Source organism: Falco cherrug, chromosome 13 (assembly GCF_023634085.1).
Source record: "Falco cherrug isolate bFalChe1 chromosome 13, bFalChe1.pri, whole genome shotgun sequence".
In the NCBI taxonomy this organism is placed as follows: Eukaryota; Metazoa; Chordata; class Aves; order Falconiformes; family Falconidae; genus Falco; species Falco cherrug.
The window spans coordinates 3,469,912-3,496,502 of NC_073709.1; the positions used below are offsets into that span (position 1 = coordinate 3,469,912).

At 45.1% G+C, this 26,591-nt stretch overlaps 2 protein-coding genes across 3 annotated transcripts; both read left to right on the top strand.

The window, feature by feature from the left end:
- Nucleotides 1–45: 45 nt before the first annotated feature.
- Nucleotides 46–13,983, top strand: ERLEC1 (endoplasmic reticulum lectin 1). Of its 2 annotated transcripts, XM_055726032.1 has the most exons (14): nucleotides 46–289; nucleotides 823–927; nucleotides 2,195–2,275; nucleotides 3,174–3,251; nucleotides 3,398–3,461; nucleotides 5,408–5,448; nucleotides 7,868–8,091; nucleotides 10,533–10,662; nucleotides 11,085–11,246; nucleotides 11,888–11,947; nucleotides 12,436–12,560; nucleotides 12,964–13,041; nucleotides 13,238–13,313; nucleotides 13,694–13,983. In XM_055726032.1, the coding sequence occupies exons 1-14, from the start codon at nucleotides 137–139 to the stop codon at nucleotides 13,763–13,765; spliced, it is 1,449 nt and encodes a 482-aa protein (XP_055582007.1). In that variant the 5' UTR covers nucleotides 46–136; the 3' UTR covers nucleotides 13,766–13,983. The 2 variants fall into 2 exon arrangements, with proteins under 2 accessions (XP_055582007.1, XP_055582008.1); XM_055726033.1 differs by lacking the exon at nucleotides 2,195–2,275.
- A 6,028-nt stretch (nucleotides 13,984–20,011) lies between these two features.
- Nucleotides 20,012–25,428, top strand: LOC102058278 (toll-like receptor 2). The gene has a single exon (XM_005445628.3). It carries the CDS (start codon nucleotides 20,328–20,330, stop codon nucleotides 22,992–22,994), a length of 2,667 nt encoding a protein of 888 aa, XP_005445685.3. The 5' UTR covers nucleotides 20,012–20,327; the 3' UTR covers nucleotides 22,995–25,428.
- The last annotated feature ends 1,163 nt before the right edge of the window (nucleotides 25,429–26,591 follow it).

Below are 26,591 nucleotides of genomic sequence, written 5' to 3' on the forward strand. Positions count from 1 at the left end.
CAGCCCCGCCGCCCCTCCCGCCGCCCCGGATGTTGATGGCGGCGGCGCGCCCCGCCGGAAGCAGACGTGGCGGCGGCGCTGGCTGCTGCTGCCCGGCGCTGCCCCACCGCCCTCCCGCCCCGGGCCGCCGGCCGGCATGAGGGGCTGCCGGCACCGGGCGCCCACCCCGCGGGCGCTGCTCTGTGCCTTCCTGGCGGCCGTGGCGGTGGCGGAGGGCGGCCGAGCGCTCCCTCAGCTCAGCGACGACATCCCCTTCAGGGTGAACTGGCCCGGCGCCGAGTTCAGCCTGGTGGGTACCGCGGGGGCGCGGGGTGTGGGGGAGCTCTGGGCTCGCTCCTCGGGCGTCTCCCGCCGTGAGGGGCCGCCCGGTCAGACCGGGCACCCGGGCGGTTGTTTCTGAAGCCCCCGCCGCCCCGCCGGAAAAACGGGTGTTGGGGTGTTCGTAACATCGCCCCGGGGCTGGGCCCGAGGGGGAGCGCCAGGCCCCGGCCCGGGGCTGGCAGCTAGGGAGATCCCAGGGGGATCCCAGGGAAATCCACCCCGGAGGCCTGCGAGGGGCTGCGGCAGCAAAATGTGGTGGTTATGGGGGTGATTTTTTAATAAAAGTCTGTCATAAGAGCGGGGAGCGTGTGCGGGGGGAGCGCGGCGCGGGCGGGGGGGCAGGGCACTGGGAGCGGGAGCGCGGGTGCTGTGGTACGGGAGCCCGCGCAGTGCCCGGCCGCCTGCCCGTGGGTAACCCCACCGCTCCGGAATTTGGGAATGTCTGTGACACGTAGCGTTAAAACCCCACCTGACTCATGCCTAGGTTGCTTGCTTCCTTAGCCTACAACTGGTGTCCTGTACAAAGAGGATAACTACATTATAATGACCACTGTGGACAAAGAAAAATATAAATGTATACTTCCACTGATAGCAAGTGGCAATGAGGTGAGTTTGGTCAAGTCTTTTTTGTAATTATAAACCATAGACAAACCTTTACAGTGTCTTTTCACGTCTTTATTTATTTATTTTTTCCTCTCCAAAGTAAAGAGAGGGGTTTTTTTTCCCCTAAAGAGAAAATGATCCACAGAATGCTTCATGAAGAGGGTTTTTTTCCTTTGTAAAAAGAAAATTACCTACAGACTGCTTCACAGTTTCACAGTTTATGGTACATGCCTTCACTTTGTATTGCTTACCAGCTCTGCACTAAGTGGGGCCAGTCTGAATGATCTTATTTGGCAACAAGCAATTGCAATAATGTTCTGTTCATTGCTAGGTCTATCGCTGAGCGTGAAATTCTTGTATTTTAAGTAACGTGGTCAGATTCTAGGCCAGTAAATAACTGTTAAGACTTGTCAACACTGCTATCGTGATCACCGTATCTGAAAACGCTATCCCCATGGTGCTTCTACCACCAGTAATTTTTATTCTCCATCATTGCTTCCTCAGTTGCAAATCTGAATGCACAATTTGGGGCTTAAATAGTGATAAAAACCCCCTATATAAAGACAGCTGTTTGTACAAGGGAAGGTGGATTGAGGAGGCCTTTGGTGAGGTTTATCATTGATTGTTACTCCAATGGTTCATTTTTTTCATACTGTGAAAGCTTGCACAGACAAGCTGTACTGCTGTGGTAGGGGCCTCTGTTTTGACACAGCCCTCCTCCTTTAACTGACTGACAGTATGGAGTGCTTCAGTCTAGGTGAGAAATCTTTAGTACTGAAGAACTTTGGAAATCTCTTCAATAGTATGCACAACTATAGAGCAAAAAAAAGACGCAGAAATAATCTTCCACAGTATTGCTTTATGCTTTTTTGATTAATTTTTTTAAAGTTACATAAAAGCTGTGTGATGTTCCAAGTATACTGCATCAGTATGGCATCAGCATTGACTAACAAATTAAAAGATTGTTGATGCTGTGTTCTTCACACCCCAAGGTGCCATTCTGGACATGAGCAAGTTGAGAGCTCCTACTCTTTTCCCACGTGTGTATTTTTTCAAACCACAAAACTTTTGTTTTGACTGCTTTATTTGTGACTTTTATTTGCCCCTTCTTACTAAATTATCTTTTTCTAATCACTACACAGCTCCTTCAGGGCACAAATTAATGAGGTTTTGTGATAAAATTTTTATTTTGTTTTTTACTATTGCAAATGGGTATTATCTAAGCAAACTGCTGTTAATGTTAATGTAATGAAATATCCTTCTGTTCTAGGAAGAAGAAAAGGACTATAAAGGTCCTACTCCAGGAGAATTGCTGGAACCTCTATTTAAGCAAAGTAGCTGTTCGTATAGAGTATGTTACTTCTGTGTTGATAACTTAAATGCTAACCAGAAGTTTACAGTGTAGTTCATTTTTAGGTTTAGTGTAGTAAACTGTTTGGATAAATGAGTCTCAGACTTTCAGGTACCAGTTCGATCCAGAGTAAGGTCTCTACAACTTTATGACTATATCCTTAGTATTGTCGATAAAATTCTGTGTAATTGAAGATACTGGGATTAAATAAACTGGGTTGCTGTAGTAGCAGTTTAAAAACGTGGATTTAAAATATTTACTTCAGGAGTCAAGCCATAATTTATGACAGTCTAATGAAGAGCATTTCTCAGAAAGTGTTAGAAGACCAAAGCAAAAGTGTGTTTAGACAGTCTGAAAGTTTTCCAGTTTTTCATCAACTGTTGTCCTGGTTCAGACTCATCTCTTACGTTACAAGCTTAATACCAAACAAGCTGGTACTGAGAACCAGAGGCAGCGACAGTGGCCAGATACTATACCTATGCAACATCCCACACGAGTCCTTGAGGAAGGAGGAGTGGGTCAAGCACAACTGGTAAACGGCCCTTATCTTTGACAGTTGCCAAAACCAGTCTGTGCTGAGTCATGTGCCCCAGTGGTTTGGGGGCACATTTAGTCTTTATGTTTTATTTAATTTTTTTCCTTTGTTTTATCTGTGTGAAAGTTAAGGAAACCTTGCCTGGTGTATTGATTTGGAATGTCATCAAAATGCTTAGGGAACACAGAGACCATGCACTGTGCTATAGTTTTGTGCCCCAGTCCACCTGCGTGGGCTGCGTTTCATTGCTGCAAAAGCCAACATTTTGGGGGATTTCTGTTTTTTGGGAGGGGTGTATGGATGGGGAGTAATGCAGCTAAACAGATTTCTTTCTTAAAAAAATTTTTTGGTTTGGTTTTTAAGATTGAATCTTACTGGACTTACGAGGTCTGCCATGGAAAACACATCCGTCAATATCACGAGGAGAAGGAAACGGGACAGGTAGGCTTCTTACAGTTTAGTAGTCTGAACCCCCTTTTCCACTGGCGTGTTCATGCTTAACTCCTCCAGAAGACATGAATTCCTGTACACTTGAAAAACTATGGAAAATGGTAACTGAAATTTGTTTTAACTTCTTTTAATTGTAGAAAATAAACATCCAGGAATACTATCTGGGGAATATGATGATAAAGAACCCATTGTCAGAACCAGGTTTGTCTTAGATTATTTTATTGCTGATGCTAATTAATTGTTTGGTTTTCAGTTATTACTTTCTGAGAAATACACTGTAGAAAACTGATTCCCAGTGTAATAGAACAGAATTTACTCATTTTCTACAAAATGTATCAGTTTTAATTAATTCCTTTTAGCACCTCGCATTTGCATCCATCCTGTCAGTTTTGCCATGCTGTCAAATTGATCAGATTCACTAATCTGCAATAATTAGTGTCAGGGAAATAAAATAATGTAATACAAGAAATGGAACCAATATATGACAGGCCATACTTTGATAATACAGCCTGTTGCCACTCTTTTTGGGTGAGGAGAAATGTCTTTCAACCTGTGAGCAGAGGGCAGAGTGCACAGGACATCTTGGGCTCTGCTCTTCTGAAATAAAACACAGTCTGCAAAGCCGAACGCTTACTTTTGCAGGTAGATGTGATCCCTGGAACTGTTTGAGAGTCTTTTTTTAGGGATCCTGGCGCAGATCTTGAGCAATACTGAAGTGCCTGAAGTGGGACTTTGGTGGAAATTAGGTAGCTGAGCCCCAAACTCAAACTGCAGTTTAGAATAACTAATTTTCTGAGCGCTTGCATTTTTTGCCTGTAAATTATAGTAGATGCTGGAAGTTCTGTGGTCGCACCTGCCAATATCTGCTTTCCTGGCTGAGCTCTTCAGTAGTATATTAGTCCAAAGAACTCTTGAAAATCCACAGACTATAAGTGTTCATTCATCAGAGCTGATAGAAACAATATTAAGAACCCATCATCTAGGTTGGGGCGTTTTGTGTGTTTTTTAATTCTAGGCTAGTATGTAAAAGGCGGGCACCACTGTTTTTTCTCTTCCTAACAGCGATTAACTTGAACACCTCAGTCTTGGAGGGAATTTAGCATTATTAATCCCATTCCTTTGAATTCCTGCCTGCAGCCTTCAGTTAGATATCTTAGTCCTGAAAAGAAACACAGCTTCAGAAACTGCATTGTTTGGCATTTCTTTCTTAGCGAGTTACAGTGCTTGTTTGTGCTGTCATTAATTCTGTGCAGAAATGCCTTGTTCTCCCTAGACGCTGCTGGACAGAAAACAAAATGTTCAGTTTGAGTTAACCAATTCTTTTGTGGGGCTAGATGTGGAAGTTACATGTGATGATACTTCAAGTCGTCATATCTGAGTATTTTGGGATGTTGTCCCTCTGTCCTTTCTGCTTAGGTGGCAGACTGTATTCTGTCTGTGCTTCCTATACAGCAATTCACATTACTTCTCTTAAAAAATAACAGATGTTTTTCAAAGCACTGTGAGCTGAATCCACAAGCGTCATACAGTAAACTTGGAGCAGCTGAACGGGTGATGGCAAAGCCGAATGGCCTTTTGCTCACCTGATTCTGAATGGAGTCCAGACTATCTCCTGAAGCAGTTCGGAAGGCCACGGATAGCTCTCACCTGTGACAGCTTGCCACCCTTGCCCTGTAACCATGTTTGCTCTCATGATCGTTAGCATGGCATGTGGTCTGGCCTCACCTCTTCCTATGAGTGTACCCTCTGAGGCTGGCTAGTGGGTGGGCTGAAGTACTTGCCTGTTTACTGTCCCAGCCTGTAATTTGCTCACTTTGAAAAGCGTAGTCAGCTACCCCTCAAAGAACAGGAGTGACATGTCCTGCTGCCCTGACCGGCCTTCCTGTGCTGCTGGGGCTGGATTTGGCCTGTCCTACAGACTCAAAATTGCTTTAAGGCTCTCATTTTGTTCTGTTTCCTCTGGACCCCAAATCACTGTTTATTTCCTTTCTTTCCTCTTTTGCACCTGCAGGTTCATGAAATTGAAATGTGGTGTATATACAAGTACTAGCGAGTACACAAAACATACGAACTTTGCTGTATATAATTTCATTTTATTTCAAGTTCACAGACTTTATATGCTTACCTCATTCTTAATTATTCCCTAGATCAAGAAAAGAAGGAAAATCCTAAAGAGAGTGCAAAAGAGGCAAGTAAAAAACATCTATTTTGACTTTTGCCGTCAGTAGTGGAGGTAGTTTATGTATGATGAGATGAGGTAACTAGTTGCCTACCAAAATGAGTGTCAAAACCAGAAGCTCTGTTCCCGAGCTGCACTGTTTGCACTTTTGATGACCCGTCCCAGCTCAGAAAGCTTATTTAGACTAGCTAGTTGAATGTCTTGCCCTTCTACTTACTTACATTAAAGTTATGCTAATCTTGAACTTAAATGAGGTGAATTACACACTCCTTTTCTATGAAGAGAATAAATATAACCACAAAGTCATATTATGGTCTGGCAACAGTTATTTTTCTAGCTACATTAGAAATCCCAATTCCCTTAATGACACTTCCGTGTGTTTTGGGTAGGGAGAAATGCTTAACAAAATCCTACAGCACAAAATCCCTAAAAAATTTCTTAGCTGACTTGATGATCAATCCCATACAACTCTGTGCTTCCCTTTTCCATTAGAGAACTTTTCCATTTGTTTAGACCCCAGAACTCAATTCTTAGTTACTAACTTTATAGCAAAACAATGAAAGTACCTGAAGCATGCTGGAGTTGGAATTAGCAATTTTTCAGACCGTGCAGTCTCTCTAAGCACACGGAATGAGTAGTTTGGTGCAACAGCTATCCTTAGAAATGTGACCTGTGGACAGGCATGCGCCTACCTTATTTCCAGTTATCCTTCATTTTAATTCTGAAATTAATTTTTTTGTGTGCATGTTCTTTGTAATGATGATTTAAATAGCACCGAGTGGTGGTTCTGCAGTGGATCTCAGAAGATACACATGCCTGATAAGCTTGTCGGAGGTAGATGGGGGAGCAGACGGAAGTCGGAAGTTGGCCTGTTCTAATGGCAGTGGCAGTTATAGCTCTTGGAAATTAAAGAAAACTAGGTGCTTTGTCGTGTAACTTTTCCTTTGTATTTTCAGAGAAGATTGAATCTTACAGATATTTTTTTTTTTTTTTTGGACAGTATTTATGAGGTACATACACTGTCTTGGTTTCAGTCCATAAAGAATTTAGACTTGCAATTTGTGTGGAATCTCCAGTCAGGAAAGGGAAAGAATACATAACACAGCTGGGTGGTGCCTAAAGTAACCAAAACCTGCTGTGACTAGAGATTTATCTTCAGTCCTACTGGGGTGCCTTTCTGTTGTGTGCAAACAGGTGTCTCCATTTAGATTTCTTGAACAGTTACCTTCAGTGAAATGCATAGGTATAATTTTTCAGTTTTTAAGGAAAAGTCAGTAGTTTAATTCAGAAAGATAGAAAGAGAAGACGCTGCAACCCTTTTGGTCAGCTCTTCTGTACGCAGCCAGAATATATCTGAATTTCCCACCTTTTAATATTGAAGTATAGAGTGGATAAGTGACTGGAAGCCAAGCAGCACCTGAGCAATTAAGCTGTGGCATGTTAATTGTTTAAACTCATGAATGTCTCATTGCCTCATTCACGATAGAAGTTTTTAGGGAGGAGAGAGTCAGTGGCCTGTGACAGGGTAACATAGTTTGAAAACGAAAGCAGGTGAGAGATAGGAGGGTCTCAGATCCCCAGGTTAGCATCCCAACCACAGAAGGCCTTTTGGTGCAGGGCCTGATCTGTTGCGCGCTGAAAACGTTTGCTAGCTCAAGCAACATGGGTAAAAGAAGGTCTAGTTTGTGGGTTCAGTGTGGCTTTTGCACAAACAGAACTTCTGGTATCCAGGAACTTTAGCAGCCTCCAAGATAGGAGCCAGGCGAGGGACTTCGGCCGGTTTGGGGAATCAGTTTCTTAAGTGGAAGCTGGATGAAGGACGAAGGAAGTACGAAGGAACAAGTCTGAAGTGAGCTTACTTAAAGTGTGTACAAAAGTGGGATTTACTTCCTATATATCATTAACTTTGTTAGCCACGACAACAGGTGGTGTGGGATGCTCTGGGTAAGGAACAACCCCAGCTGGGTGTGCTGAGAGGTGTAATGCAGGTATTGGGATGACTTTGTAGGGGCATTTTTAGATTCTCCAAGAAGTGAAAGCACCATGCCTGGCCAGAGCTGACCTGAGCCTGGTGGAGCTACTCACATCTCCCCATTTCCTAGACTGCAGGGTGAACGCAGCTGGCTTGGTGCTCTTCCAAAACATTGCACTCAGCTGGCAAGCCTTCTTAGAACCAAAACATCAGGCAGCCTGTGCAGAGGAACCAGCTGCTTTTGCAGTTGGAGCTCGCATGGCTTGGTGCGTTTTTGCGGGGCTGTGCTGGAGGTAATAAACCAGTCACGTTCAGATATTGCAGAGACACCAAGTAACTACACAGGGGCTGGTTTCAATCCAGTAACGCTGACTGCACAGTGTAATAATATTTTTTGTTTCAGAAGAGTCAAAGGAGCTTTGCTGTGATTCTTAACTTCTACTTTCTTTCACCTAGATACCTACAAAAAATATAGAAGGGCAGATGACCCCATACTATCCTGTAGAAATGGGAAATGGCACACCTTGTAGCTTGAGACAAAACCTACCCAGATCGAGTACAGTGATGTACATCTGTCATCCAGAAGCTAAGCATGAGATTCTTTCAGTAGCAGAAGTTACAACCTGTGAATACGAAGTGGTTATACTGACACCTCTGTTATGCAACCATCCTAAATATAGGTATGGCACTCCAATTTTGGCTGACATCACTTCAAATTTTCATCAATTTCCATGCATGTGTGTGTTTCTGTAAGTCATATATCCAGCTGTGGTTTCTGGTACAGAGCTGTGATGCTTGTACGTACTTCGGCAAGTGCAGTTTTGCCAGGTCTTAAGTTTTGCTGTCAAGTTGCATAGTGTTTGTGTTTTGTAAGTCTCTGGTGATTGCTCCCATATGAGAAGCAGATGGGAATTATAACTTTATTTTTGACAGGTAAGTTTCTAGGCCTGTCCTTCTGCAGAAACACAAACTAGGGCAGTAAGGCTGCAGGCAGATTAAGAACACCCTGTCTCCTTTTAGTTTATGATTTGAGTGTCTTGGGGCAATCATCTTCATGGTATTCACAGACTGTGGATTGTGTGTATGTGTGTTACATGTGTGCATGGACTTCAACTTCCCTCATTTCAGACAACAGAAGTATGGTCTTCAGCCGTAACCATAATGTTTTAGTGGTACTCCCAACTTAAGGAGCTCCTGTCTGTCTCTGTCCTGCCTCATTGCCTTAACCTTCAGCTCTATAAGTCATTTTCATACGAAGAATTCATAATTGCAGCATTATTTTCCAAAAATCAAGTTTAGGGTTCTTCCCCGCGCCCCCCTTCCCTGAATTGTACCGTGCATCGAAGGGATGCCCTTAGTCTCAACAGTATAGATTTTTGACCTTTCAAGGGGTGTAAACAGAATTGCAAAGGGAATATGATATGCAAATGAAGGGGGAAATAACGGACAGGAGTTCTGAATTTCCCATGTACACAGATGTCGGAACAAGCGAATGTTTAATCAGTGTTCTGAAACGGGCAACAAAGTCTAGAGGACAAAATCCTCAGTTGTGCATTTTAGAAACGCTTGCCAGTTAGAGTAAATAATTTAGACTATCATTAAATATTTATTATCAATTATAAATTTTCTCATGTAGACGGGTTTGGTAATACTATGTTGTCTGTTGCACTATTATCTGTTTACTGGATGAGTAGAAAAATAGAAAGTGCACAGGCAAATTGTCCTGTCGTTGATAACAATAAAATCTTGAGCTGCTACCTCCTTCCAAATGGAAGGAATGGAAGGCTTCCTGGCCAGGAAATACTTAAAATAAACACACAAGATCTTTATTCTTCCACTTACGTCATCTCATAAATATATAAATATAAATAAAGATGGGTGGAGATAGCAGGCTGGAAACGCTGCTTTCTGTCAGTGGAGGTAACAACAAACAAACCTCATGTTAAGTGCATTTTCCTGCCATGTGTTCCTGAGACAGCACTGGGCAGTACTGCCACCACCGTGCTTTTCCTCTACACCCATTTTCTTACCCAATAATGCACTTGCATTAAGTTACCAAAAGTATATCCAGTAGTTCTAGTTGTCATTTTTACTTGGGTACAATTTGACTTTTTTGAAATTGGTGGGAACTGGGGATGGGGAGGAAGGCAGTACAAAGCAATATAAGTGTACTGTAACTATTAGTCCTCATGTTCAAATAAAATTCAGATAAAACTAGGCTTCTTTGGTACCGGGCTTATTTAATCTAGAGTGTGGTTACTATTTAGGAAACATTTTCAGACTGTTTTAACTACAGCGGTGATTATTACACAACTACTGCTGTATTACAGAGTTCCTAGGAGGACGTTGCAAAAAGCCACTTGGCCTCTGAAGCGGTATCTGCACATGTATTTTGTAAATAAGCTTTGTCTAAAGAGGGCCTCTTCAATGAGACGAGCAGTGAAGGCTGTACAAACATGTCATTTATCAGTATGATTTTCATTTTGATGTTACTTTACTATTTCTGTTAAGGGATATTTGGTGTTTTAATGAGGCCTTGATCTGTGTAGACTAAGGGGAAAGCTGTGTTAGCTCTGCTTCATCTTTTCGCTTTGCCTTTCCTGTAATAAGCTGCTTTTTGCAGACATAGCTCATGAAGAGAGAGGTAAAGGAATAATGGGTATATATGCAGTATGAAAAGCCATACATGTCAGGTAATATAAGAAAGAACATGCTATTTTAATTATGTAGGAACTACATCTATCAGAAGTAAACGATTCTGTGATTCTATCAAGTTTCACCTTTGTCGTTTCCTAGCTTCTGAGAGCTCTGTGGAGCCGTGACACTGCGCTCATGGTACACGTACAATGCAGTTTGCCTGTTAATACGCAACTTTGACAAAGAGGGGTTAGACTGTTGCCAGTTGCCTGGCAGCGTTAGGAGCGAGACTATGCTGGGCAAAAAGCGTATTTACATCAGTTGTAAGAAAGTGTAGCTATGGCTGAGATGGTGCGAGCAAGAGAGAAGAAAAATATGTACCTCAGCACGGCTCAGTCGGAAACTTACAGTGATGGGGAAAAAAAAAAGTATGTCTTTACTTACAAAGCACAGTAAGTGATGTGTTGCTGACTTGTTTGGCCAGGTTCAGGGCTTCCCCAGTGAATGACATCTTTTGCCAGTCTCTGCCAGGATCACCACTTAAACCCCATAATCTGGAGCAGCTGGAGAAACAGCAAGAAATGATGAAGATGCCTTTTAGAAGGGTTAAGGAGGTAGGATTTGTTTAACTTCAAATAGAAAAATACTTATTTTCAGCGTTGGAACATGTGCAACTTTCAGTTCCATGGAGTAAGTTCTTTTACCCAACTTTATAAGACTGTGTCAGTCTTTCAAATGAGCTTTAAGCTTGTTGAAATCATCTATAACTTGCCTTGTTTGGAAAGAAAACAAAGCAAATATGTCTGGGCTGCTAATTTAAAATTTTTGTTGCCTTTGTAGCCTACAGTTTACAAACATGTTAAGATTTTTACTTCCGATCTTTTTTTCAGTTGTGCTGAAGGCAGTGAAAGCAATGACTATGCTTTCATACTGCAGCCTACTTCTCCTAATGCTAAGTAACTTCATGTACTTTGTAAGACTTTGCAAGGGGCTTATAAAATCTAAGCGGGTGTATTTGGGTATACTTTAATTTCAGGAAGAAATGCATTCAACAAAAGAAGAGAAATTTTCTTCCATTCATAAGCCTGTTGCTGTTGGAAGCCACCAACTATTAACTGTGGGAACAACCCACATCTCCAAACTGACCGATGACCAACTTATAAAGGAATTTCTTAGTGGTTCCTACTGCTTCCATGGGGTGAGAAATAAAGTGATGTGTAATAAAATAGCTACTCCTTAATCGCACATACTGGCTTATGTATTTGTTTAGTTTCTCCATGAATCTTGACAGTTGCATTCTTATACCCCTAATAATTGCCTTTCCCTGCATTGATACAGGGAAGGCTTATATACTGGGGTCTGTGCCAGAAAGATATCATCAGCCTTTCTTTGAAATTCGATTTAGAGCAGTGAAATGAAGTAGATGGTGAGAATCATTCAGTGCCAATTTTGTTAATGAAAAGGAAAAAAAAAAAAAGTCTGATAAAACTTATCAAGAGGACAGCCAGCAGAGGAAAAGGCATCTGAAATTTTCCCTGTCCTTGAAAGGGAAAAGTATTTCTTTAAAAGACAAATAAGGGGGCCTACAAGTAGTTTAAGAAATTTGGTCCTACATGTCTTTTCCAAGAGTCCCTGCTTAAACTTATTTATTCGATCCCTTGCTTATGTCAGTCTAGTAAGACGTTTTCTCTCAGTGCAAACCTTGAATTAACATACCTAATTAATACCCATGGGGCTTTACAGCTAAACTAGCTAGTGGTTTAGGGTCTGGAGGGAAATGGATGTTGTGGTTTGGGGGGGTTGGTTTTGTTTTAATGCTGAGATTATAACTCTCCCTAGGGTGTTGGTTGGTGGAAGTACGAATTCTGCTATGGCAAATATGTTCATCAGTATCATGAGGTATGTTTAAATAGTTTTATATTCTGCCACTAGATGGCTGTGGGGGGGAAGAGTTACAGAATCTGTCTACAGTTTGAAAAAAGAAGCATCCTTTCCTTGGCTGATAACATCTTGGGTTTAAGAAGTGGGATTTCAGAAAATAAGTCTTCTGTGTGCTGCCTCAGCTTATGCAGGGGGAGGTAGGTGCCGTGTCAGGTAGAGCAGAGTGATAATCAAAGCTAAAAAACATGGATGCTTTTGTGGGAAGGCTCGTCTGGTCGTTGAAACACTCTTACCAGCTCACGCAGCCTGGGTGGCTGGTTGTAAAGACCATCAACTTTGACCCTTGACCCTAATGCAAGATTAGTCCTAGTTTGTCCCAAATGCAAGAACATGTTATGTTGACAGCAGCAGACTTGCTCTAGAAATGACATTCTATATGTCGTTAACATATCCTTACTACTAATCATATAATACAAGGTGTAATTACCAGCTTTTCTTTTTTTTAGGATAAGGAAAGTGGCAAGACTTCTGTGGTGGTGGGTACGTGGAACAAGGAGGAACACATTGAGTGGTCCAGGAAGAATGCTGCTAGAACCTACTATCTCCGAGAAGATGGCACGCAGACAGTTAGGTACGGTTGGTGCCACCATGATCGCTGCTCTGGCTGGCTCTTCCTGAACTGGTCTCATACCTGTGATAGAGAAGAACAAATGCCAGGGCCCACTTGCGCAGTGCAGGAATGTGCAGTTTATGAATAGATCCACAAGAGCAGTGTGTACAGATATTTTTATATTCTCCCTAATCAACACACAACATCAGAAAAGGTAATTCAGCACTTTGGATATCATACAAAGAAAAATCTTCCAATAGTGAACAACTGTTTACTTCTGCAATAACTGAAAATACAGCATGTGTTTGTATATTGGAGTTAAATATGTGAAGAATGATGAGATACAGTATCATAGGGGGTAGCTGCATGCTTCAGAATTGTGTTTAGTATTTCCAAACTTTTCCATTCCAATCTTTTGTGGCAGGATGGTGTCTCATTTCTATGGAAACGGAGATGTTTGTGACTTAACAGACAAGCCAAGGCAGGTGACTGTGAAATTGAAGTAAGTTAACTTTTTTAGTAAACTGATGTTTTGCGTCTCTGCTTCCTGTGTCAGAGGGAAAAACTCTGTTGTCTTCATAAAGCTCAGGAAGCAATGGCTGTTAGCTTAGTAAAACCACTATAGATACTAGGGAAATACGTTTTAGTTTCGTACTTAATACATGCTGAATGCTACAGAATTTCTCTTCTGTTTTCAGATGTAAAGAATCTGATTCCCCTCATGCTGTGACCATATACATGTTAGAGCCTCATTCTTGCCAATACATCCTTGGGGTATGTAGACATGCTTGAACTCCCGCAGCTCAGGTGCTAGCTCGTAGATGCCTCCAGGCGCACGTTTAAAATAGCCCCTTCCTTCAGCGCCTCTTCACAAACAGTCCTGTGGCGCGCTGCAGCACATAGATGTAGCTGCTGAACACACACTGCTTTGTTCCGTTGCTTTTGCTTGGAGAAAGTTACGCTCGTTACACTGTAAATATGCTACAGAGGTCACACCCAACAGTAAAAAGCCCTTACTAAACTGTACAAAGCATGGCTGGAGTACTGTGCCTCTTGCAATCCCCGTCCTTCATCTCACCATCTCTGTTGCAATCTCTTGTAAAAGTGTATTGATGACTGGACAGACATTAACGTTTTGATCTCTTACATTCAAGGTGGAGTCTCCAGTCATCTGTAAAATTTTGGATACAGCAGACGAGTACGGGCTCCTCTCAGTGCCCAGCTAAAGACCAGGAAGCCCACGAAGCAAGCCATACCTGTCAGCAACCCCGCCGGCATTTTCCACATTAACAGCCGTCTGTGAGATGACAGAAAGCAGCTCTCAGCCAACCAACCTCACCAGCAGAATTCTGTAAGACGAGGGACTCGTGAACCACTTTGTGTATAACTATGTGTACATAAGAGGTTATTGATAAACTTTTAATGATTAAAATCTTGTCTTGCACTTCCTGTTCGACTTGTGTATGACACATTCTACAGTCATCGTCATCATTATTAAGACAGAAATTACCAACTTCAAAAAGGCAAAATAAACAAGGTCCAACTTTGAGTGAGGAGCTCACCTGCTAACTGAAGAAGTGAAACCGACACTTTGTGCTCAGGAGCCTTCAGCAGCCGCCACACTGCTAATAATTGTCCTGCTGCCATTCCTCGCTTTGTCCTGGCACAAATGGTACCTCCGTTTGATTGCTTGGAACGGTTCTCTCCTGGTACCTTACCTTACCCTTACCCCTTCAACTGTTATTTCTTCTCCCAGCCTGGGCTGCTTCCCAGGACCTTTTTTTTTTTTTTTTTTTTTTTTTTTCTATTAATGCTGTAGGGTTTATCTTAATATATTTATTTTGCTAAACATTGACGTCAGTCAGACTTGCTGTTTTGCTTCTAAGGATGCTAAGGTATGATACTAGTGATAAACAGCCAGCATTTTTGGTGGCAGAGTTGTCAATATGAGTTAGACCTCTAAGCTCCCGCTTGGCTGGATTCAGCCACGTGCACCTGAGTGGTTCCCTTGTTGGTGACAAGGACTGGGTACATCCCAGAGGCCTCTTAACAGCCAGTATCTGGCTGGAGGTCCATTTTCCGGTAGCTCGCCCACCTCACAACCAGTTAAGATTTTTGGTGCAGGCATGTGAAGTTTTAGTCTGCTGGCAACGTACATTTGTCACGTTAAGAAGGGGGGTTGTTCGAACCCTTTATATTTGATCAGCCTTGTCACAGTTTCCCAAGAAAGATGAGACCCTTGTAGATCTCCGTTGTATTTCTAAAATGGGAGTTTCTAAATAGCTAAGAAGAAAAGTTTGCAAACCAGTGGTTTGTAGCCAGCACACCCTCGCCTATTTTCTTCCCTGGGAATACCGTGGGGCTGGCAGCAAGCCATTTCGGCGCTGTTACCAGGTGCGACACCGCTGGCTTGTTTTCTGGCTGCGTTGCTCCAAAGGACACACGCTCAGCGTGAGGGCCGCTTGTGCAAGCCCGCTATGGTTCCTCTTCGCTAAAGCTATTGTGCAAATAGAAAGTTTCTTAACTGCTGTCAGACGGAAATCCGCCAACCATTTGGCATATGACTAGTTGAATGCTACCCAAAATAACCAAGTGAGGCTGCTAGACTGTCGCAATAGAACCCATTTTACTGTCTCCTATGGCAGAAAACCAGAACAGCAGCAGCAGGATGATACAGCATTTAAATTTAAAGTCATTGTTCCCGATCATGTTCTTACCTCTGATATGGCTTTGTGATGTGGCGGAGGAAGCAAAAAGGGGGAAGAGGCTTCTATCCAGGTTTTCCCCCCCCCAGTCTTCCTGTTGAAGCATGAGATAAATGAGCAAAAAAGTTGCTTAAGGTTTGATCCTGTATTTAGCCAGTAGCTTTTAGAAAAGAGAAGACATTAGGAGCATTGTTCTCTGGAGTTTGGATCTTTAACTTCGGTTTCCCTAAAGTTCTTGTGCTTGCCAGAACAGTCAGCTGGCACAATCTCCTCACTAAGCATCTAGGTGGTATGAAGCTGGACCCCACACTGCCCAAAATTTGAGCAACTTGTTGCATAAGCTGCAAAGCTTTGGGAAGGGCTCCGCACCTCGCTACCTGCCCTGCTGCCAAAGAGCGCTTCAGCGGCAGCTCCTCCAGCGGCACTGGCAGCCCTTCGCTGCCTTAATCCCAGTCCTGCGCTGCCAGGGGTGTCGCTCAGGGCTGCGCAGCGAAGGCGCATCCCAAGGCAACATCTGATCAGGAAAAAATAACAAACCTGTGGAGCCTTCGCCTCCCTAAGCCGTCTTTGCAAGGGGCTGGCTGAATCGCCTCATTAAGGTGCTGGCAGTAGGTGGAATCCATTGTGATAAGTTTTTATTTTTAATGGAGGCTGCCCCGAGGGAGGGTGGTACGGCTGCAGTGCTCACGCTGGGACTAGCTCGGGGGCACCGGGAGCCCTGCTGCAGAACGTGGACGGGTGGCATGGGTCGGGACGATGCCGGGCTCCCTCATGTTAAAGGGAAGGGAGATCACTAAACGCGCCCACACACCCCTCACTTGTGGGCATTATATCAGAGGAAAATAACAGTTACTTCGCAGAGTGTAAAGGTTTCCACTTCCCCACGCAGGAAGGAAGTCCGCAGTGACACGGGGCAGCACAACCTCTTTGACTAAGCAGCCACAGCACCTCGATGCGCTGCTGATGCCAACTGTGCCACACTGTGAGCTAACCACACTGTTGCCAAACCCACGAAATCCATACATGGTTCTCCACATTCCTCAGCCTCTACTTCCCCTTGCACAGGAAGCAAGATGCTCTAGGATGTTCCCACCCTGCGTGAGCATACAGCTCCACACAGAGATGAAGAACATCCTTTTCTCTTCCACCCTCTCCCACCCCTCCCTGACCAGCAGTTGACTTGGGAAAGAAGCACCGAGGCGTGGGTGAGGGGAGCAGGGAAGATGCGTGCGAAAAACCCACAGGGCATGACAGACCATGAGTTGACACTGCTGGAAATAACTAACTGCAATATAATTTTAGGTTCTAACACATTTGAATCTAGAAGCAACGTACAACTTGCTGCTTCAGCCCTCTCCCAGACAAGCCCTGAGGGGCAGGAACCCATCAGTACCAAACCTGGGGAAAACCAAGGCCCTGGTATGCGGAAAGCACAAAGCAGAACGGGAAGGCAGCAGGTTTCTGCGCTGGTCTGCTTAAGATTTACACCTGAGATACTACCGTGGGTTTGCTCCTCAGCCTAAGAGGTACAGCTGCTCCCATGCTCATTTAAGAATCAGCAACGTGGAAAATAATGCGGATGGCAGACAGCAAATCTGCAGCGATGGTACTGATATCATCTGCAATTAGTCAAAGGGAATTTCATCAAAGAAAAGTAGGTGTGGGAAGGTGAAATGCGCAACTTCTGCAAGGTACTTCCTTCTCTGAGAAGAGTTCGAAGAATGAGATGGTTTATGTCCCCAAGGACAGGATTTATCCACACAGAAAGAGCAGAGACGTCACAAGCATTTAACAACCCCCCCCGACCTGCCTGCACGGGAAAACTCCCTCATGGGCCCCTCCGACACAGCCCAAACCCGAGCAAGAGCGGCACTGCTGCCCCAGCGCCACAGAGGGCCATCACCATTTGGGTCCGTCGTTATTGCTGTGTCTGTCCTTGCATTTCCACTCAAAGGCACTGCTCAACTATTGCAGCTGTTTGACTTCAGAAAAAAGGGATTCATTCTAGAGCTCATTTTTAATTGTCACTTAAATCACAGATTATTAATTAGCTGCAAGACTGGATCAAAAAGTAGAGGGAATATTTACGTAAGACGCCTGCACAGCTGATAGGCCTGGCTGAGAGGAGCCAGTGGCTCAGCACGCGAGGCCAGGCAGGCCCTGGGAAGCCTCATGTAGCTGAAGGGGTGAAATAAGACCATCAGGCTCAGAAAGATTTTCTCAAGTGGTAAAGCAATGTGGAGGATTATTCCCTCTGCCTGCGCAGAGGCAGACAAGTGCATTTCCTGTTCATAAACACCTGATTTGTATAGCGAAATGGATGTGACTTGCAGTTTTCATCCAGCACCCAAATCTGAGCCCACCTGGGTAAGAGAAGCTCCTCTGAGGGCCGGTGCTCATCCCCCCTGGAGCTGAGCAGGTCTTGCACGGGTTCGGTTCTGCTCCCTTAAATTGCACTTCCAGCACAAACCCACATGCGCTGCAGAGAGGCAGTGAGCAAGTGGAAGGGGATCTGTTTCAGAAGGAAATCTGCCTGTGCCTTCCTACTTGCTCACACACGCCTCTCTCACGTGCTGCTTCTCCTCCACAATTCCCAGAATAAGAGGTTGCCTTCAAGAAAAATACAGGCATACGCAGAACGCACATTGAATAAAACAAATGTCAGAATAATGCCAGCACAGCATGTCGGTAGACTAACCATTTTTGTACTGAAAAATGCTTTTTTTTCACTTTATCTCTTCCAGCTGCTGTTTCCTCTGAGAGCCAGCCGAGGAGATGTGGTTTGACAGGCCCTGTGCTAGAACACTGCTGCGCTGTCTCCCCAGAGCAGGAGCCGAGGCCGAGGAGCAGCACAGCTGTATTTAGTGAAGGATGGAATACTCGGGGAGAGACGGCTGCCTACGGGGACTCACCCCGAGCTGAAAGCAGGAGCAAGAATCTTTCCGGATATGTCCAAAATGCTTTTAATTTCCTGTCTCTTCCACTAAACGAGTCAGGATCTGTCTGAAAAACTGATGACTTCAGGGCAATTCCCAGAACCTGCTGTGGCAGGACAGTGTCTGGTCAGGCTAGGAAGGGAGCACAAACAACCTTGGGGTTTTCCAGCCCCCCAGGACAGGACAGCAGAGCCTCTGGGCTACTGCAAGAGTTTCCAGTCACTGGCAGTTACAAAAGAGTTGAGGGGGGGACGGGGCAGGGAATAAAAATCCATAGTGGAAAAAGCAGAGTGGATAGCAGAGCTCTACTCCTTGTGCAATCTGCTGACTCCCCTTCTGCTGGCATCCTGAATCGAACCAGCTGCAAAGAGCCCATCTTTCCAGGCAGCACTACAAACACTGAGGAAATCTCCTGTTATTTCCCCCCGCTTAGTTCAAAGCACGCGAAAGGTACGATCGCTCACTGCAGGAGCACTTGCAGCACGTGAGACCTCGTATTCACACATAAGGGAGCCCAACACAAAACCCTCCCCACCTTAGGAAACACCCGGCAAGACATCGCGTTACAGGAGGAAAAAAAAAAAAAAAAAAAGGTTTTATAACCCTGTGGTCACGCCTGGCGCCTCCAGAGCTTCCCCGCGACGTTTGGGCAGGAGCGAAGCAGCGGGTGCCTTGGGACACCACCATTCACAGCGTCTCGGCGTTAAAACAAGCAACTTCCATCTTCGACTCCCCCCTCAGTAACAGGCTCAGCAGCTCCTGGTGCTGGTACAACGGGGGAAAACTTTACGGGTTTCACCGGGGAAAAGCGTCTCTGGCACAAGCCCCCTCCACCAGCTCCGCAAAGGGCAGCGGGGCGGGACGAAACGAATGTTGGAGTACGGCCAGCGCAGCACGCTGGTAGGATAACCGCCACGGGCAGGATAACCGCTGCGTGCTCCGGCGGGGCCGGGCAGGCCGTGGGGTGCCCCAGCCCACCCCGCTCCTGGTGCTATAAAAGGTGGCAGCAGGAGGAACCGGTGGGACAGCAGTGCTGAGGCGGAGAGTGGGGAAAAGCAGGGCAAGAGGGACGGGGAGGCTCGCCGGGAGCGTAAGCGAGCTCTTAGCTGCCTTCCAGCTTTAAATCTGCAACGCTTTTAACACCCCGAGGGGTTGCTGACCCCTGCGGTGCATCAGCTCCCGGTTACTCCGGCTGGGTGTGAGGCGCGAGCGAGGGGCACGGGGTGGCCTGGTGGGGTCCTGCCGGCAGCGGCGGGGCCAGGGGGCAGAGCTGGGGAGCTGCCGAGGTCCCTTCACTTAAACTCGATGGTCCCAGTCCGGTGGGCAGCAGCGGGGACTAGGTAACAGCAGGCTCCTCACCTGAAGGTCCGCGCCTGAATTTTCAGGTAATCAATAGAAGACGTGGAGCAGCGGTGTCGGGAAACCAGAGATCCAGGCGCGGCGCAGGAGCAGAGCTGGGCAGTGACGCTGCCGGGCAGTGGGAAGCCTCCGCTGATGCGGGATGCGCGAGCAGTGACCTCTCCTGGTGCAGGCTGCCTCGTACAAGCCTCTGGTACCCTACTTCAGGGCAAACCTACTCTCTTTACTCCGACAGGTAAGGCTAAATAAATGGTCACTGGCAAATTCTTGGCAGAGGGCAAACCACCAAGAGGACGGATGACAAGAAGACGCGCGGCCACACAGTTGCACGTGGCAGGGTCACTCTTGAATATGCGACTTCAGTGGCTGAGCAGGTTTGGATGGGTCAGAGCTGCCTGGCCGCGCTGCACCGGGGTGAGAACGCAAAGCCTGAGTCCCAGGCTGTGGTTACAAAGTGCATTTCAGATTATGTAACGGCAAGATACTATTGCAAAAGCTGCTCGCTACCTGACGGGGTTAGGGGAGAATAAAAATAAATAATAATAATAAAAAGAATCATTCAGGCTGTACCTGCAACGATCTGAAATGAATAACACTCTCCTTCAAATTGTTACCTGACACCATCTTTCGGCACTGCCTCTTAAAAATAATAATGAAGCAAGGTGTATTTTTTTAATGTAGATAAAAAGGGATTTGTAGATATGACTAATGAAACAATTTCTGTATTTGCAAGCAAACTAGGGTTTCTTTTTTTTTAAAGGGCATTCACTAACACAGAACAAATTATAATGATGGATTTGACTTTTTTTTTTTTTTTTTTTTTTCTCTCCAGGATGAGGATTGTTATTGGAAGCCTTCATTTCTACTTCACCTCTTTCTTACTGAGTGGAGCAAATGGATTCCTAACCCTGAGAACACCTACAGCCTATGCCTTCCCGGTTTATAACTACTCCTATTTAAACCTCTCTTCTGTATCAGAAGCAGAAGCTCCAAAAGCGGCAAAAGCTCTCAATTTCTCACATAATGTAATTGAAAAAATAACCAAGAGAGACTTGGAAGGTTTTGACACGCTGGAAGTTTTAGACCTTTCCTACAATCAGATTAAGGACATTGAACCCGGTGCCTTTGAGGGCCTGCTCAGCCTTGTTTCTGTGGATTTATCATTTAACGATCAGAGACTTGTATCGCGTCTTCCACCCCATCTGAAGCTCCTACCCACCAGCAAAGCCTCAGGGTCTTTGCAGCTTTACACAAACTCTGACAAACCCTCAGAGGCTGCTCTGCAGCCTCCTGCATCTGCCGGGGGGCTGCCGGCGCCCGGAGGCCCACCCGTCCTGCCAAACGGTAACCTGAGGCTCAGGCGAAGCGCAGGGAACCTTCTCCGAAGAGCAGAGAAAAATGCTACAGTCTCTCCAACGGCCACGGTAAGGCCTGGTTTCTGCGGAGAGCCAATAAATGGGACACTGGATCTGTCACACAGCAAGCTCTCTGAGGAAGAGCTGATGTTAATGCTGGATCCAGATCTCTGCCAAGCTCAGCTGGACCGTATTTTGGAGCTTGACATTAGTCACAGTGAGCTGCAAATGGACCTTCTGTCACTGTTCATGCTGTTTCTGCCAATGAAAAACGTGCGGTCCGTTGATGTGAGTTACAACAAATTAACAATTAACATTCTAGATGTTGAGGCGATCTGCAGCTTCCCATTCAGCAAGCTTTTGTTTTTAAATTTTAGCAACAATCCCATAAACAGCCTGGATACGCTGTGCCTCCCTCCAACCATCAAGATAATTGATTTGTCCTTCACCAACATAAGTCAAATACCCCAGAATTTTGCTAAAAAAATGCCTCACTTAGAAAACATGTATGTTCAAGGAAATCACTTCATATATACTGTGCATCCAGCGATCACCAATGCAGTTCCACAGCCCTGCCCCGGAACCGTACATATTAATGCCATTTCCTTTGTCAGAAACCAGGCTGGCACACCCATTGAAAGCCTCCCGAAGAAAGCGAAACACCTGAAAATGTCCAACTGCTCCATTGTAGAACTGCCAGAGTGGTTTGCCAGCACAATGGAAGAATTACTATTTTTGGATCTCAGCAGCAACAGGATTTCTGTGCTTCCTGACTTACCCACCTCCCTGCAGCACCTCGACGTAAGCAACAGCGATATTAAAATAATACCCCCTAGTTTTAAATCCGTCTCCAACTTAACAATACTTAACATTCAAAATAATAAAATTACGGATATGCATCCAGAGTATTTCCCACCGACTTTAACAAAATGTGATATTAGTAAAAATAAGTTGAACACATTATCATTAAGTGACGCCCTGGAGAAACTCAAGTATCTTAATGTTTCTGGAAACCTCATCGCCAGGCTGGAACCTGCCAGCCACCTTTCCGCGCTCACTAACCTGGACAGTAGTCACAACCTCATCTCAGAATTGCCTGATCACTTTGGGAAATCTCTTTCAACGCTGAAATATTTTAATTTATCAGGGAATAAGATCTCCTTTCTACAGCGTGGCTCTCTCCCAGCTTCTCTGATCGAGTTAGACATCAGTGACAATGCCATTACTACCATAGTGGAGGGCACTTTTGGCCAGTTAACGAGCCTGAGTGTGCTGACTGTTCAAGGTAAGCATTTTTTTTGTAACTGTGACTTGTACTGGTTCGTGAACGTCTACCTCCACAAGCCCCATTTGCAGATAAATGGCAGAGGGCATCTCAGGTGCAGCTTTCCACCAGACAGGAGGGGCTCGTCAGTGGAGAGCAGTAACCTCACGCTTCTGCGCTGCTCCCTGGGCATCCAGATGGCCGTTACCGCCTGCGTTGCCACCCTGGTCGTTTTGGTGGTAACAGGCTTATGCTGGCGGTTCGACGGGCTTTGGTACCTGAGAATGGGCTGGTACTGGTGTATGGCGAAGAGGAAGCAGTACGAGAAGAGGCCAGAAAACAAGCCCTTTGATGCCTTCATTTCATACAGTGAACACGATGCAAACTGGACCAAAGAGAATCTGCTGGGTAAACTGGAAGCTGACGGATTCAAGATATGTTACCACGAGAGGGATTTCAAGCCGGGGCATCCTGTACTCGGTAACATTTTTTACTGCATAGAGAACAGCCATAAAGTCCTTTTTGTTCTCTCTCCCAGTTTTGTAAACAGCTGCTGGTGTCAGTATGAGCTGTATTTTGCTGAACACCGGGTCCTGAATGAAAATCAGGACTCCCTCATCATGGTCGTGCTGGACGACCTCCCGCCCAACAGCGTGCCGCAGAAGTTCAGCAAACTCAGGAAACTGCTGAAGAGGAAAACCTACCTGAAGTGGAGCCCTGAGGAACACAAACAGAAAATGTTCTGGCATCAGCTAACAGCTGTCTTAAAAACAACCAACGACCAACTCGTGAGAGCAGAAAACGGATCCACTCAGGATATGTATGAGATGGAATGAAACACAAGAACATGTAAATGTTGTGCCGGGAAAGCCCGAGGTCAAATAAAAGCATTCCTGTGTTTACCTCCTGCCTTCGCTGTGTTGCAGTGGGGGTTTCTCTCAGATCAGTCCCAGGAGAGGTTACCCGTGGGTTCATAACACACGCGTTATTCTGTCTGATAAAAGAATCCATTATCCAAAGAGCTGAGCCCCCAGCACTGATAAACATCCTTTTCTTCCTGGGTGCTTCATGCTCTTCAGCTATTCACAGCGTTTCTTAAAATGCTGTGGGTGTCACCTGAAGGGAAGAACAGCTCGAGTCACGCCACATGTCCTAACTGCCTTCTTGAGACTGCTGCACTGCAAAGCAGTGCCGTTCAAAGGTAAAGCTCTAGTTCCAATTCTCAGTTCCAGTACGGCTTAAGACGGGACACACATAGCGTACACGTAAGAAAAACACAAACTATGGCAGTACACGGGTAACAGCTTCTTTCTGTGGTTTAGCGAGAAAAGATTACAGATTTACTTTACGTAGCCATCTGAGATGCAACTGCAAATCCACACTGCTCCGTGACTTGGTTTAAACAACCAGTGGAAAAGATCAGACTCAAAGATCTCTTATAATCACAGATTTAACATACACAACCAAACCATCAAAAAAGAGCCAGCCGACCGTGTTGGTCTCCACCATTAAATAATTGGTGTGAGCTTTATTGAAGTGCCGTTATCGTAAAATCTCTGAAGAATAAGCAGGAAAGTTCTGTATATTATTATTTATGTTTAGGAAAGTTTCACTTGACACAATCACCCTGACCCATTTCGAGTGAATTCAGTGCTACCTCTGCAGAGCCCTCGTCATCACCTACTGCCTGTTAATAATTTAATTTATTCTATTTGAAAAGGAAAAAAAATAAATCAGCTGATCTGATTTTCACATTCAAGGAAAATCAACAGACCGTGATGGAAAATAAATGCCAGGTGAGAACAAATCATTTAGCATAGCACAATCTGGACTTGCTCATAAGACGAGCAAACCCAAACGACTTACCAGCAGCAGCTCAGACCCAGGAACGCGGAATGTCACTGCACAACATAGGGGACAGCACCTCTGAAATGCAGACTCTGAGAAGGAATTAGCTCTGCTGTGACAAAATGAAGAGTAGCAGCAACCTTTCTGGTGCCAGAAGGGGAAACATGAGGCTACCATAGGGAGATACCCACAACACAACTTTGCCATAGTGTCTTTTGGAAAGGAGAAGGCCCAGCTGGAGCAGTATGTGATTTTCACCCTCCCCAGCCCCACCCTGCAGCACACAGCACGTTTGGCTCTGGCGACCAAGGTTCAGGGACGGCTCTTGCGATGAACGGAAGCGTTTCCCTGATATTAAACATAACCCCATTTTCAGCAGGAATTGACAACACCCCGTTGTCAGCATTTAATCGCACATAACAAATGACAGCTTTAAGTCAATTTGCCAGTACTGACTGAACTTAAGGATACTGCGCGCGGTGTATCCATGAAGCGCAGTGCTTGAGGTTGATTTGAATAGCTCTTTGGTTATTGCCAAAGAAACCTGCGTCAATTGCACTGCAGGGTAGAATCAGGGCTCACAAACCCGAGGCGCTTTGAACTGCCTCTTCATCCTTTGTCCCATGGTGCTGACTCTCCAGTTTTCCACCAGCACGAATTAGGAGGAGGAGAGCAGGACTTGCCCTCCTCTACCATCTGCATTTAGGGAGAGCTCTCTTTGCACCCTGTGCAAAGCCACCTCTCCGCAGTTAGCGCAAGGAGTCATGCACTGTTGTGGAAAAAGAATTATTTTCCTGTTCTCTAAACTGCTGTCAGCCTGTCAGCCAGCTACGTGGTGAAAGAGAGAGCTGGGGCCTTTTTTGCTGCTACGTGCAGCTCGAGCAGAATTGCTTACCAGCGCTGAGTGGAAGAACCACTTATGTAATCCTCCACCCACCCGTGGCATCGGTGCAAATACACTCCTCTTAAATACTTAAATAAAAATCAGAAAAATAAATAATTCAAAACAGATAGAAGACAAACCTAGAAAACACCCGCAGGACTCCACCTTAATCGCTGCAAGTCTATTCTATTATTTTAAGACACTGTCCCCCCTGCCTTCTCCTTGTTTCCACCGTGAGCGCCTCGTGCTGCTCTCCATAGCCCTGCTTCGCTACCTCGTGCAGGAAGGTGAAGAGATCGCAGTTCAGGAGTCCCTTTACTTTTCATTCCCAGTGCTGCAGGCAGAAGGGTGATGGAGATTACAAGGGGAATAACTTTCAGTGTTTTCCTAACAAGCGACAAATTACGTACCTGACCGATACATACCACAAACCCCCGCGAAACCATCAGGCGCTGACCATTCTTGACTGTTGTCTGTCCAGTTTTTGCATCTCGCCCTCCCCAGCTTGCTGAAGCCTTACTGTGACGGCGGACTGGCTCTGGGACTTACCAGAAAATGCACGCAGAAATCTCTCTAGTCTAAAAAGTTCTGAGGTGATGTCCAACTGTTGAATGTTCTCCAGCAACTTTCTGAGATCATATAGATCTTGTTTAAAGTTATTTAGCAAAAGCAGCTTTCAGGTTTTATGCATAAAGGATAGAAAATACAATACCGCAGGCCACCAGCTGAAAAAGTCAGCCCTTACCACCATAAAGCAAGACCTAGGACTTGAAAAGACTGTGAATTATAAAAGCTTTTTTCACATCAACAACCACAAGTCACTTGTTAGTGGGATCAGCCCCAAGTAATGAATCCGCTGTTTTTATAATAAACTTCTTTATGCTTTCTTTGAGGCCACTCCTTGTTTCGTGAGATACCCCGGTCAAACTCTTAGTAGTACACCTAACACTGCAAACACAGATTTTTCAGTAATTAAGCAAAACCAGTCCTCGGGCTGAGTATCGTGACAGCAGTCAACACCAGCAACTTCAAAAGCAGCTGAGAAGCACGCTGAAAACAGGTTGGAAAATGTATTCCACCACGACGGGTTCATCCTAACCCCCGAAATCAAAGATTACTTTAATTCCCGGAGTACAAAATTTTACACGTATTCCAAAATGCGTTGTCATTAACTGTCTGGCTCCAGATACTTGTATTACCCACGGTGAAGTGGCTGTCACACCTTCCCAGTTTTTCCTAAACACTTCTGCAGCGATGAGGTCCGCAGCGTGTTAACGGACAGCAAGGGAAGTGCAGCACTTCACAAGTCCTGGATTTGCCACCGTTCAGATGTGCGAGGTGCTCTCTTGTTCTCGTGTTACAGACTGCACAAACCTACTTTTCCCAGACCATTCAGCACTGACGTACTTCCATTGCTTACTCTCTTGCCCATCTCCTCTCCTCACCTACATTTTCCATCTCCTTCATGCAGCCCTGTTGCTTCCCCTCTCAATTAGACTGCTGCTTTTTTAACCTCACAGTCACGCTTCACTGGCTCTGGCACCCAGAGGAGTTCTGATACAACGAGGGGGCTAAAGGGAAAAAGAAAAGTTATATTCCAGAAGAGTCTAAAAAGATTATTTTCTCATATGATAATCAATTACTTCATGATTCACTTTAAAGAAATTGTACCTACATTGGTACCTGTTTTCAAAATCCCACC